A 14,648-nucleotide genomic window follows, 5' to 3' on the forward strand; every position below is an offset into this window, starting at 1 on the left:
TAATGACGTCTTTTCTATGACCAAATAGTTCCTTCCTTCAATTTCCTGTAATTTTTTGGGATAGCATTAGGCGCTCTGCATAAATTAGCTCTTTATTTGTTTGTTCTGCTGCTTTAATGGGTTACTTGATATTTTAGGAAAGCTGCATAAAGCGAAATACGGACAAATACATTTAACTGAATGTTTTAATTTTAGGACCCAACCTTTGGCCTGGAAAAGATTGAAACACAAAAAATAAAAAAGTGTACCTTTATAAATTATATTTCCGCATTTAATATAGCATACCTCATCAGTTATTTAGGCTATTTGCACTCTTTGCAATACACTGAGCGTGATAAATGCTTTGAAATTTTAAACATTTATAAGAATATGATTAACGTAACAAATTAATTAAAACTCTGAATATTTTTCATTATCATTATTGTTTATTTATATTATAATTGGATAATGGATATTTCATATATGATTATAAATATGTGATATATATTCATTTCAGTATTAGCTACTCGATTCTGCACTGTTTTTATTTTTCAAACGAAGGCACCTGAATCTAAGGTGTCGATGAGAAATATTACCATAGTTCCACATGATTCCATGAGCAGAGTTGAGTAATCGGTCTACCTTAAAAAGTTTCTGGGCGTCACCAACTTCGTAGTCCTTATGAGAACAGACGAGCGAACAGTGAGTGGTTTTTGTGGACACACTTCATGTAACTGGAAATAGGAATGTCACATTCATTTTCATCTATTTTTCAAAGATTCAGACTCCAAGCAGTTTGAATCTTCGTGCAAATGCGAGTGGTTTAACTTCTGCACACGTGAGTTTTCTTATTATACATTTTTTCATAACCAGCTAACAAATATAGCCTATCCTATGTAAGCTGACACTTGGACCTCACACGAAATAACCTGATGTGTTTTTTTTTTCCATAAACGCTGGCAGATAATGCATCTTATAGCCTAGCGTTTTGTTGTTGTTGTTGTTTTTTTAATTTTTTTAGGAGAGCTTAATTTCTTTTTATTTTTTATTTTATTTTGTTTAGGCTATAACTAATATATATGGGTATAACCATATATATTAGTTATAGCCTAAACAAAATAAAATAAGATAAAATATTTTGTAAAATTTAAAATATATATTTAAAAAATGTATTATAATATATATACTCAAAACAATGAGTATGAACACTATAAATGAGCAAAATTATGTCCGTCAGTCAACAGGTTACATGCGGTCAACCCAGATTTGGCTAGAGGTCATTGCACTCTGTCTAACAGGTGTTCGTGTTAGCCTACTGCGAACTGAAGAAGAGTTGCGCTTTATTGCTGAATAACGGAACACTGATCATTGGATGTGATTGGTTAATTCCTCATATGTTTTATGCTTTCTATTGGAAATGCCATCGGAAAGCTAATGTGAAGTAGCTGCTTTATATAATTGTTCAAGAACTATGTGTCATAAAATAACCATTTGACTGTGAACAGGCTTGTGATAATCCCTTGAAGATTAATCGCTATGGCAAGTCGTTTTACAGACAAAAACTGCATTGTTCTACGGACTGCAATTCTCCTAATTTCATGTTATCCCTCTGTTATTTGCACGTGTTTAAAGATGTTCTGTACATTGCACGAGCTATTTTTAGAGCGTGCTTTATAGTAATGTTCAATAACTGTTTATGAGAACGTTATTTCTTGTCAAATATGTAAACAACGACTAATTATTTACCTTTAATAATGTTCTTTAATTTTATTATTATTATTATTACTATTATTGTTTATATACAGCAAAATGTGTGCACATACAGTCTGTAAACACAGTAATTCCGAAAGGAATGCTCTCAGATTATGTCTGTTGCACGTGTTGCACTTACCTTACTTTTGAACCAAATTGGTATGACTAAGCTTTACATTCCCTTTTGAACTGACTTGATTGCTGTGGCTCATGGAAACAAAACACTTTTTAAAAAAAAATGCACAGGGCAGAGTCTCTTGGCAAACAATTTCAAAACTTTCAGACACTGCCTGTAACGCTTAAGTAGTGTGGTAAAGTTTAGTTTTATATTTGACATTCGTTTGACATTTGCGACAATACCATTAAACACTCTGTGCAAATCACATTTTCAAGCCAAACCAACTTGGATATGCATGAATAGGTTTCCTTTGCCTAGCAAAAAGCTGAATTTTAAAAGATATATATATATTTCATATAAAATGTTCTTAAAATTATCCCTTTCATGACACAATGCTCTATTGGTGGAATTTACATTCTATACACGTTTTCAAAAAAATATAGTAGTGTAAATGTTTGTAATATTCTAATTCCATTAAACTCAATGACCGTTTGACCTAGAGACATAAAAACCAACTGTAAAACACTCTGAATATTATTGTTCAGATAGCACAAGACTTGTTTTTGGGAGTTAATGTTCAGTACTTTTTATACAGATTCAAGTATTTTGAATCTGTATAAAAGAGATACAGATTCAAGATGAATGTCAAATGAATGTAAAATATAAAACTAACTTTACCACACTCACATAAGTTATATATTAATTTATTGAATCACATATTTTCACATGGGAGTTTCTTAAAGGGAAACCAAAAATGAAAATTCTCTCATTATTTACACACCGGCATGCCATCCCAGATATGTATGACTTTCTTTCTTCTGCAGGACACAAGCAAAGCTTTTTAGAAGAATATTTCAGCTCTGTAGGTCCATACAATGCAAGTGAATAGTGGCCAGAACTTTGAAAGCCAAAAAGCATATGAAGGTAGCATAAATGTAATCCATACAACTCTGCGTCTTCTGAAGTGATATGATAGTTGTGGGTGAGAAACAGATCAACATTTAAGTCCTTTTTGACTGCAAATGTCCACTTTCACATTCTTCTTATTTTGTTTTTTGGCAATTCACATTCTTCATGCATATAGCCACCTACTGGGCAGAGAGGAGAATTTATGATAAAAAAAGGACTTAAATATTGATTGATTTCTCTCCCACACCTATCATAATACTTTAGAAGACATGGATTAAACCACTAGAGTCGTATGCTTGACTTTTATGCTGCCTTTATGTCCTTTTTAGAGCTTCAAATTTCTGAACTCCATTCACTGGCATTGTATGGACCTACAGAGCTGAACATTTCTTCTAATAATCTTTGTTTGTGTTCAGCAGAAGAAAGAAAGTCATACACATCAGGGATGGCATGAGGGTGAATAAATGATGCGAGAATGTTCATTTTTGGGTGAACTATCCCTTTAAGTAGCCGGAACAGTTTTGATTACTTCTTCCGTCATGATTGCAGCATGAGTAATGTGATTTAAAAAACACATTGCCTTGTAAACTGCACAAAAACAGTCAGCTGTCCTAATATCCATGCAAATCTTTATACAAGACCACTTTGGAGATATCGCCTAAAAGTTAAATTTCATCTGTCTGATATCCATAAGGACAGGGAATGTATAGCCTAATGCTCATACTATTGCTGATCATCACCCTATATACATGTATTGATTTTAATATGTTTGTATATTGTTCTACCAGAGGCCTAGCCATGGCAAGTGAGGCCAGGGATCCTTTACTGCTGGAAGAGCCTATGCTCATTCTGGAGAATGGTGAGGTGTACAGGAACCCAACTGAAATTAAGATGAGTCAGATAGTCCTGCCTTGCCATGCCAACCACTGTGGAGAACTCAGCGTCGGGCAACTGCTCAAGTGGATGGACTCCACCGCCTGCCTCGCTGGTTCGTCAGGGGTACTCATGATCACAGTGTTATAATTGAGTAGCTGCCACTCTTTTTGTGAAATTATAATTTCACATTTATTTATTTTCAGTTGGGACAGGTTTCTCAAATGATCCCTGCCAATTAACTGACTTACAACCAATCCAATTAAAGTTAATTGCACAAAATTAGAAAAGTCTCAAGTGTACCTTTATGCATTTGGCAGATGCTTTTGTCCAAAGAAACTACTAACCATTCAATGCATTTTATCAGTTAGTGTTTTGCCTGGAACACATGACATTGGTGTTGCTTCCATGCTTCATGTGTTAAGCTACAAGAACACTAATAGAGCAATATGGAGTGGTGATGGTGTAGTGGCTAAAGCAAAGGGCTGTTAATCAGAAGGTCATAGGTTCTAACCCCACAGCCACCACCATTGTGTCCTTGAGCAAGGCACTTAACTCCAGGTTGTTCCGGGGGGATTGTCCCTGTAATAATTGTAAGTCGCTTTGGATAAAAGCGTCTGCCAAATGCATAAATGTAAATAGGAAAACTCTGAATCTTTGCCGTCACCTCCAATATTAATTTAACTCTTCTGCGACCTTCGTGACATGCCATCTTTTTAAATTTTTTTGTTTTTATCATTTTGGCTGTGTTAATGCCAAAGGCATACCTTTTGGCAAAGGTGTGTATTTTGGGTGGAATTTTGATATTTCAACCTCAGTTTGAAATACATCTATAATAGATCTATAATACATCTATAATACACTGTGTACACAAAATAGTTATACTCAGGACCCTCAGGACAAAATGTCCCAGTTGAAACCCATTAAAGCTACAATATTTGATCCCAGTGCCATTAAAGCATAAAATCAAGAATTCTGTGATATTATGCTTTCATTCTGGAGCCCTGGCTTAAAAATAAAATGTTCTTATATTTTCCACAAGATGGTGGCATTTTTCTCATGTTTAGATTATGGAGCAAATACATTCTTTTTTCTATTTTCTGTTTGCTGTATTATAGAGCACTGCAGGCCAACTGAATAAATTATGCAGCTAAAATGGTGTGTTGGTATGGATGTCAGAGTGTGTTTGTGTGTGTGTGTGTGTGTGTGTGTGTGTGTGTGTGTGTGTGTGTGTGTGTGTGTGTGTGAGAGAGAGCATGTTTTTATCACATTGTGGGGACCAAATGTCCCCATTAGGATAGTAAACCTGAAATCTTTGAAGTTGTGGGGACAATTTGTCGGTCCCCATGAGGAAAACAGCTTATAAATTATACTAAATTATGTTTTTTGAAATTGTAAAAATGCTGAAATTTTTCTGTGAGGGTCAGGTTTAGGAGTAGGGTTAAGGGATATAATATAAAGTTTGTACAGTATAAAAAACATTATGTCTATGGAAATTCCCCATAAAACATGGAAACCCAACGTGTGTGTGTGTGTGTGTGTGTGTGTGTGTGTGTGTGTGTGTGTGTGTGCAGTGGCATTATGTAAACACACTGCCATTTAAAGGGTTAAAATCCTTAAAATGAATGAATATTTGGTAGTTATGATCAGGACTGATTTTGGTTAAAAAAACTGAAATTAAAAACTGAAAATAATATTAATATAATATTATTATGGCAGTTTTGACGTGGACATTTTTGTCCTCGAAGGACCACTGAGTAACTTTTTTTTATTGACGCACAAGGGTTAATCACCCTCACAATATATGCTTGTAATACATGTCATCAGACCTCACAAATGGAGGTGTCAGTCTATACAGTTTGGATTGTAATTTCCATCCTCCTATAGTGAATAGACTGAATAAACAGAGTAAAAGTCTGGTGAGAAAGTTTAACAACATTTGATAAAATTTTAACTGCTAAAAGTGAAAGCAGTAAAGCTGGGAATGTTGGTAAACCTTTGTCGCACTGTGAAAAGCACAGATGGTGGTTGGTAACAACTCTACATGCTTCCCTTAATGTTTGCTTTTCACAAATGCTAAAAGATGAACCTGTTTAAACACTTGCAATGGATGTAAACTCACTATTTGCTCTTGTTTACAGCTGAGAGACATACTGGTTGCTCCTGTATCACTGCATCAGTGGATGACATTCACTTTGAAACCACCATAGGGTAAAAAATGTTCCAAACACTTACTGGAACTAATTACTTTAGAAATAATTAAGCTGAAAGGCATAACTAGTTTGGATCTGTTTTTTCAGGGTCGGACAGGTTGTCAATATTAAAGCCAAAGTCAACAGAGCGTTCACGTCCAGCATGGAGGTTTGTGGGAACATGTACTATTTACATCAGTACTATTTACATCAAAAATTATTCCATTATGTGAAATCATACATCTACAGATGTTATAAAGTTGTAAATATTTGATTCATATTTTTTTAAAAATATGTAGGCTGTGTGTACGGATACTGCTATATACTACAGTAATTATGTAGATGTCACAGTTCAAGACTGATGCTACAGGTCTTTCATCTCAGGTTGGGATTTTGGTGAGCTGTGAAGATCTCTTCAGTGACAGACAGTGGAAGGTGTGCCATGCCTTTGCCACCTTTGTGGCCCGTCGTACCGAAGCAGGAAAGGTAAAAGTGGAGTCAAACAATTCAGATCAATCAAAAAAGTATTAGGTTTACACTGTACTTTAAGTATGTGTTTTTTTTTGGTCCTTATCGCATATTAGCAGTTTGCACAACCATTTTCTTCCTGTGACTTCACACATTTTTGCAACAATGAAACTTTTCAGGTCAATGAGACAATCCGAAAGTTGTATTTGATGATTAATCCTGGATTAAGACACGGATCTTTTTAGAATTCTGATCCCACAGGATTTCTACAGATACATCTGAAGCAGGTGATTCCACGTACGCAGGCCGAGCAGATGGAGTACAGCCTCGCAGCCGAGCGCAGGAGGATGAGACTAATCCATGCAGAGATAATTAACGATCTCCTCAACAGCTGCTCTTCACAGACAGGTGAGCAGAGATATTGCTCACTCAATTTCTCCAGGTGTGTTTGTTTACTTCCAAGTCTTTGAAGAGAGGTCTCGGAACACTTGCCACAGATACGCAGTCATGAATTAGAAGTTGTGTTCTGATTAAAGGTGTCATTTGGTTTGTTTGGTGTCTCTTCAAGAGGATTCCGCCAACACTCATTTAAACGTATATGTGAAGCAAACCTAAAATGGAAATGGAAAATGCACTAGCTTCCTCTCTCAGCTCTGATAAGTGGTGCTTGTCCTGTTTGTCAGAAAGCGAGTGTCTGGATTACCAGGATGCAGTGTCTGCTGAGCGGACTCGGGTTGAAAGTGTCGAGCTGGTGCTTCCACCTCATGCCAATCACCAGGTCAGCACATTTGGTGGGCAAATCATGGCCTGGATGGAGAATGTAGCCACCATCGCTGCCAGGTCGCAATCATTATTCTATCTAATCTAATGCTAAAAATCTGTTTCTTTAAAGCTGAATTGTGTAATTTCTGATTCACTAGTATCACCAAATAGAATAATAAAGATTGTTTTGAAACTCTTTCCCGAATGCTCCTCCCATCTGCCATTGGTTGAACAAACAGATTGTCCCATCCCCAAACTCATGCCATTGGTTGGGCTAATTGTTGCTTTGTTGGGTTGGTCGGGATGCTCAAACAATCAGAGCAATGTTTTTATAACTCTATAGTATTTTAACATTTAATGAAATCAGCCAACAAATAGCTTACTCATAGCTGTCTCTGCACAATGAGCTGGACAGGAGAAAGTAAAAAAAAATAAAAAATTTCAGGAAAACTATAACTGGTACCTTGAAGAAGGCTGGTAGGCAGAAACGTTAGTTTATAAATAAGCTTGCATTATATATTTCTGCCATAACTTGCACTTCAAAATGTATGGTGTTTGTTTGTTTTTGTTACGAATGGAGGCAGCGAAGCAGACGAGGAGATGCGGATCCAATCGCAGTTCAACTTTATTAAGTAAACAAACAGGCAAAACACAAAACACGGGAACAAAGGAAAAACCCTCAATGGGGAAATAAAACATAAAACTAGAAAACACGGGCAGGGAACACATACCAGGCTAACAACAACATTCAACGAACGACAAGGAGTGAACAAAAAGCAGGGCTTAAATACACAGTGAGTGATGACAGAATGAGACACAGGTGAAAACAATGAACAAAATGGCAGTGATGATGGCAGGTGGATTCTGGGAAGTGTAGTTCTAAACAATGACAAGTGAGACAGTGGAGCTAAACAAGGGACAAAACTATGGAATGCAAAGGTGACAAAAATGGCAGACAGAGGGCAACAGTGAAACAAGACAAGGAATTCCTAACAGTTTTAGTGTCTTTAAGGAAAATAAAAAAGTATTGGTAATATTAATAACGAATAATATTTAATTAGTTCCATTCCATGCCAAGAGTCTATTCTATTCTACTCTAAAAAAAACGAAAAAGGACTAACCCTAAATACCAACTGTGAGGAAATTACAGTACTGTTGTTTTGGTACAATGTACTAAGAAATAATATGTGACTCATTGTTTTTCCCTTGTTGCTTTTTCTTCTAGTCGTTTATGTAATGCTCACCCAACTTTAAGGACTATAGACATGTTCCACTTTCGTGGGCCCTCCCACATTGGAGACAGACTGGTGTTGAAGGCCATCGTAAACAATGCCTTTAAGAAAAGGTACCCCCTATAAAGAAAGATCATAGGACAACTGGGATTATTTGTATGTCAAATATTATGGGAGTGAGAAGGTGCAAAGATTTGTGACAGTCTGTGAAGAAATGGAAGGACAATTTGTCCTTGAAAGTTTGTCAACTGTTAAGTTGTGTGTGTTATACCAGTATGGAGGTGGGAGTGTGCGCTGAGGCCTATCAGGGTGGAGAGCCACTGCGACACATCAACACTGCCTTCATGACCTTTGAGGTACTGGACAATGACAGGAAGCCACGCTCGTTGCCAAGGATACGACCTGAGCCTGTGGTGAGAGCTATAACATTCTTGGAATCCTTCACATAGTGGAAGAGATTGACTTCTTGACAAGGGAGATTGTTGGCTTGTTTTAAGAGAGTGAAACAGATTGAATGACAGAACTGAAGTTACTGCTTGGCAATACTAAGAAAGCGTTCCACAAGTATAAATCATGGAGTTCTTAAAACAGTATTTCATCAGTTGGTTTAGAAGTCATGTTCTCGTCTAACCCTTCATCTTGTCTTTTTAGGATGGTAAGAGGCGCTACCAAGAAGCCATAGCCAGAAAGAAAATTCGCCTTGACAGGTGTGTTTAAAGCTGTATTGTATATTACAACAAGTTATGTTATATTCATTCTTAGTAGAACATGAAATCATAAGCCTATTAATATGCTCTGGCTGTATGTCAAATCCAAAATTAACTTCAAACCTATTACAAATTCTGCATGGCTGACAAGTATGGGTCATGATATGAGCATGTTCTCCGTACTATATATAGGAAGTACATCATCTCCTGCAAGCAAAGTGAGGTTCCTCTCTCTGTTCCCTGGGACCCAAGTAACCAGGTATAATAATTTGCTTTGTAAGCTATAAATGTAACTGACCTCTTAAGAATGTACTATCAGGTTGTACTGAGACTTTTCCATTTGGCCATATCTGTACCACAGGTGTACCTCAGTTACAATAATGTTTCAGCACTGAAGATATTGGCTGCCCGGACTAACTGGGCCTTAACCTCAGAGAAAAACAAGGTAAATGAGCTGTGTAAACTTCAGTTGAAGTCAAATGGATGACATTGAGTCTTTTTGAAGTTACATGCCTTATAAAACAAAAGAAGCAGTAAAAAGTGCTGCAGAAGCTTGCAGGAATGTATGAACTGAAACTTTGTGCCCAGGTCCGTTTATACACACTGGAGGAGAACCAGATGTTGTGCTTTAAGGTGGAGACCCATGTGGCCATGGCAGCAGAGCACGTGTTTCTGTTACTGTCTGATCTGAAACGGAGGAAGGAATGGGACCACCACTACCAGTATGTCAAATGCATCATACTGTAATCTGTGGCCAAAACAAGAAAGTATAGAATTATGAGTTTGAGGAACTTCTTACAGGAAATGGTTCACTAATACAACATCATATTTTAATTTGATATAATTTGGTATAGTCCAAAAACCCATAAGACAAATTAGCATTTTTAACCCATGGATTCCCTCAGGAATTTCCCATGGGATTTATAATGGTTATAATTATTAAAATAAGGTTACAATTACTTGAAAATACTTCTATGTTTTGTTCTAGAACATAAATTACACACAGTCATACCTCAAATGTAAACTGTACAATTTAAAAATTTAAATGCCGGCAGATCCAAAAGGGGGCGCTATGTTGTGAAAAACTTTTACATAAGTTAGGCAAGCTTAGAATCTAAAATGTTGCATTTATGTTACATAAAATAACAAAATAAGGCATGAGAACATCCGTGAAATAAGTGCCACCTAGAGGTAACGTGGTAGATATATTAATATGAATAAAAAAGTATTTCAAATAGCACTTAAATTGATAAATCATATATCAAATGAAAGCTCTCATTCTCAGAACTGTACAGTTTATTATGTTGTCCTAATACCACAGTTTGAAAGATTTTCAAAAGAATCACAAAATGAAATATGATTTCTGTAAGACAATCACACAAAAATGCAAACATATTTTTATGTGCCGATCACTGCTGCTGTTAAGCCCCAAATAGCTATAAACTTTACATCTGCTCTAACCTAGTTTTCTACTAAATTGGACATTTTTTACTTGAGCTTGCTTGTGTGAATAATTCCAATGTTATACAGTATTTTAGATGTCCAGAACAAAATATGCGGTACAGCAGGAAAATCATACTAAACAAATCATCGGTAATGACTATTGATGATAAAATGTTATATATCATCACAAAGGGGAGGATCTCAACTTTATAATGACACCTAATAACAATAAATTGAGCTTCTAGTCCACTCAGAAGCCGAGATATTCGATGAAACATAGGAATGGTGCATGAACTGAAAATTAGACTGAATGTCTATGGACAAGCACATCTACAAGGGCTAAAATGTGTTAGAGTGCCACCTACATTTCAGATCTGCATATTGTAATGGAAGGTGATAAGAAGGAAAAATAAATGTTCTAGTACTTGCTGCCATCTAGTGGAACAAAATATACTTTTTAGAGGGGGATAGAGTGAACAGAACCAGAATTACATGTGTACAAAGTTAGAACAACAAACAAAACAAAAAATATTTTATTTTTATTTTTATTCATCATAAGATTGTAAACATATTCAATATTATTTATGAATAATTGAAGTATTTTATTTATTATTTGAGGTGTTTCTGAAAAAGGAGACCAATTTTGGGCAATTAGTATGTGTACATTGCAGGCAGCAACCCAAAAATGCCCCAGAGTTGAAGAGGTTAAGGAGAATGAGCCTGCAAGCTGCTTTACATCCTTCCGGGTTTGCCTGCAAATTGACATCATGGCTGAACAGCTCTATTGTTTGTCTTCTTTTATCACGGGAACACAGGAATACCCTTCTGCAAATACCAGCTTAGACCAGAATCAATTTCCATGCTGGTCTAGGCTGGTTTGGTGCTGGCCTAACTTTTGAATCAACATAGCCTAGATGTTAACCATCAAAACCAAGCTGGTCAAACTAGTTGACCAGCATGGTCTTTCTGATAAAGCTGGTTGACCAAGGAAGTCTTTCTGGATAAGCCAGTTAAAAATCCTGGTGCAGAATCCAGTAAACCAGTAGCTAAAGACCATTGGCGCCAATGGTTTCTATGATCTACTTAGACTTACGATGCTTTTGGAGAACGTTGCCCTGGTCTATTCAGCAGAGTAGAGTCCTGTTTGTTTTTTGTTTTTGTTTAACCTGTTTGTTTAACTGATATTATAAATAAGCAAAATACATTATTTTCTCAAATATGGTAATACAGAGAGTGTGAAGTGATAGCAGAGGCACATGAAGATGACACCATCTACCGAGTTGTCACTCCCTCTGTGACTAAAGGGGGCAATGTCCAGGACTTCATTCTCCTGGCATCCAAGAGGCACCCTTGTGATTCTGGGTAAACTTCTTATAAGATGCATCAATCTGCATTTTCTTTTTAAAAGTTGCCCATAAAGAATTTCTATACTTTTTTTTCATCTTTCCAAAGGAATAAATGGGTTAATTTCTTCTATATTTGTCCCTGTCAGTGACCCCTATTTGATTGCCCTGCGTTCTGTTACCCTTCCCACATACCCTCCCACCGAAGACTATAACAGAGGAGAGGTTCTATGTGCTGGGTTTAGTATCTGGGAAGAGGAAAGCTCTTTTACCAAGGTAATAAATATGCAGTAAACCTACATACACTCCTAATTTACATAGAGACTAAATGATTACATAACAATAAATATAACAATCCTTTTTACTGAAATAATGTGCATGTACTTAGCAAATAATGGCACTTATAACTGATGTTTAGAAAATGCATATAGTACCTGGTTCTGCTGTGTAAGTGGTAAGATATTAAAGGTTAAGAGCATCTGGCTTACATGCTTATCTATGCATTTTTCTCAGATTTCTTACTACAACCAGGCGACTCCTGGCGTGCTGCCCTATATATCAACTGACATCGCTGGGCTTTCATCCAGCTTCTACCGCACCTTTGCCTCCTGTAGCACTTTCCTTGAGGAGAATAAAGCAAGCCTGGCTTCCCTGCCCACCTCTGCCCTGGGAGAGAACTCTGGGTAAATGGTGTTTTGGATGAAGTTGACATTCTCAGCTCTTTTTAAATCAAATCAGTTTTTAAGAAAGGTTAGGGTCAAGATTTTCTAAGAGAGAATCAACATCAATGAGGATACCCTTTAGTAGAACCGGGATGACAGAGACTTTTCTGTTTAATTTCGCTAAAAGATCTCAATGAATTGTAGGTACATAAAACTTTGTAATGTAAAGGCCCTGTTCTGTTCAGGAGTTTTTTTCTCTTGCAAAAATACCAGATGGATCAAAATATCTAGAAAATTATTTTGAAATGTAGCCGTATTATTCTTATTAACAAAAAGGAGATCATAATTCTCTTTTTTTTAAAGAATTTTGACCTTCTTGAATAGAAGCTAGAACTCAGGGTTATGTGCAATAATGTCAAACCCTCTATAGATCTCAGTGCCTGGAGAGTAAGCTAGTAAATTACTCAATTAATTTAGTTCTCTCAATAAAACTAATAAACTTCAAATAAACAGTAAGATCAATATGTGGTTCTTCCTGTGATATGCACAGACAAATTGGCATAGATTTTCAATCTTTCTTGTGATAGAGGTTACATTTCTACCTCTTTCTATCAACAATGTACTGAATTTCACACAGCTGAACTATGTTGGCCACAACATAGTTTTCATTCTGAAAATCTGGATGAATACATGGCACAACTGTTTGATTGTTTGTAAATCATATTACATGTAGTACGTTTGTGCAGCATATCTTTATTTATTCTCAAAAACAATTATTTGCAAAAGTTGCTTCGAAATATCCTATTATGAATGTTGACAATAAACCCAGTAAAAATGCAAGGTCCTTGGTTTGCACTGATCTGAACCATATTTATGTCATCTATTGTAGTGATAGACCAATATAATGGCCAGGTCAATTAATCAGCCAATATTTGGCCATTTTGCGTTTACCTGCATCGGCTGATAACCCTTTTTGCGTAACACAAGTGTTAACCTTTTGTCAGTTCCAAAATCTACCTGTACATTTTTTAATGGATATTCAACACTTTATGTTTTCAAAATATTTTTTCTTTTCAAGTTTATGCATATTTGAGTAAATATTGCATAAAGTAATTGTTTGGTTCACTTTAGAAATTTTGTGTAAATCTGATTTGCTGTTGTTAAATTGTATTATGTATATCAGAATTGATAACGGCCATCGGCAATCCTGTTCTTTAGGTATCGGTATCGGCCATTGAAAAACCCATATCGGTCAACCACTAATCTATTGTCCTGCTTAAAATCTGGCATTCTGTTTATCTTTCTTCAGTGCTTACTTAAGAAATGTAGTGACTCAGTTAATGTGGAATTTTAATAAAAACAAGTCTCATCCAGTCTGATTGGTAGTTTTAATACTAGTTACATTGACTTGTGCATGATGGAGGGGGTGGGTTATGTTTCAGGAAGTATTTTTTATTTATTTAATAAACAACTTAACATTCATTTTTTTCTTGAAATATCAAAATTGGTATAAAGAACTGTCAAATTTAATTGGTGTTGGTACCGACAATTGAAATTTTGGTATTGTGACAACACTACATACAATGTATATTTTTATTGTGCATAGTTTATCTTACTATGATAACATTATTAAAAAAAAGTAGATCTCTTGCCAATATAAGCATGACCACACATAATGTAATTTTCTCTGTAACCACCATCACAGGAAGCACAAACAGGTTCTTATAGTGGCAACAAGCAAATGTCATGTTCCAACATATTGAGCGTTTAATCGCAAATCCCTATTCCCACTGAAATTGCTCTCCTTGTATTCTGTGACTTGCCATGCTTGATCACTTACCATGACCTATTCTTTCCTCTATTGCTGGTTTACACTTTTCCATGTGTTATATCTTAGAACAGCCCTGGCTATTGAGTTGTGCTGTCTGGTGAATTTGAAAACCATCTCTTGCTCCTGGATCCTCTGCCTCTTTTTTTCAACAAACTGGGCATGTTTCTGACGTGCCTGCTGGATGTCCTGGTCCTGCTTGGCTCTCCGTAGACTGAGAGTTTTCTCCATATCTGCCTGTTCACGTTCCTGACGCAGACAAGCTTCTTTCCTTATAGCCTCCATGAAGTCATATCGATGGCCCTTGGCAACCTCACGGTCAATCTGCCGCTCGGTTACTTTTTCCTCAAGGTCCCTCTGCATTTCTGCCTTTTTAAATG

At 36.2% G+C, this 14,648-nt stretch overlaps 1 protein-coding gene across 4 annotated transcripts; it reads left to right on the plus strand.

The window, feature by feature from the left end:
* The first annotated feature begins 670 nt into the window (after positions 1-670).
* On the plus strand, positions 671-14,581 carry LOC127620764 (acyl-coenzyme A thioesterase 11-like). Of its 4 annotated transcripts, none has more exons than XM_052093991.1 (17): positions 671-817; positions 3,547-3,746; positions 5,773-5,842; positions 5,932-5,992; positions 6,208-6,309; positions 6,537-6,699; positions 6,975-7,131; positions 8,279-8,398; positions 8,560-8,698; positions 8,937-8,992; positions 9,185-9,251; positions 9,354-9,437; positions 9,581-9,714; positions 11,666-11,797; positions 11,928-12,054; positions 12,292-12,461; positions 14,338-14,581. In XM_052093991.1, exons 2-17 carry the CDS (start codon positions 3,557-3,559, stop codon positions 14,438-14,440), a joined length of 1,875 nt encoding a protein of 624 aa, XP_051949951.1. In that variant the 5' UTR covers positions 671-817; positions 3,547-3,556; the 3' UTR covers positions 14,441-14,581. The 4 variants fall into 4 exon arrangements, with proteins under 4 accessions (XP_051949951.1, XP_051949953.1, XP_051949952.1 ...); XM_052093993.1 differs by having other exon boundaries at positions 6,979-7,069; XM_052093992.1 differs by having other exon boundaries at positions 6,564-6,699.
* Positions 14,582-14,648: the final 67 nt, after the last annotated feature.

The sequence above is a fragment of the Xyrauchen texanus genome, chromosome 27 (assembly GCF_025860055.1).
Source record: "Xyrauchen texanus isolate HMW12.3.18 chromosome 27, RBS_HiC_50CHRs, whole genome shotgun sequence".
Taxonomy (NCBI): domain Eukaryota; kingdom Metazoa; phylum Chordata; class Actinopteri; order Cypriniformes; family Catostomidae; genus Xyrauchen; species Xyrauchen texanus.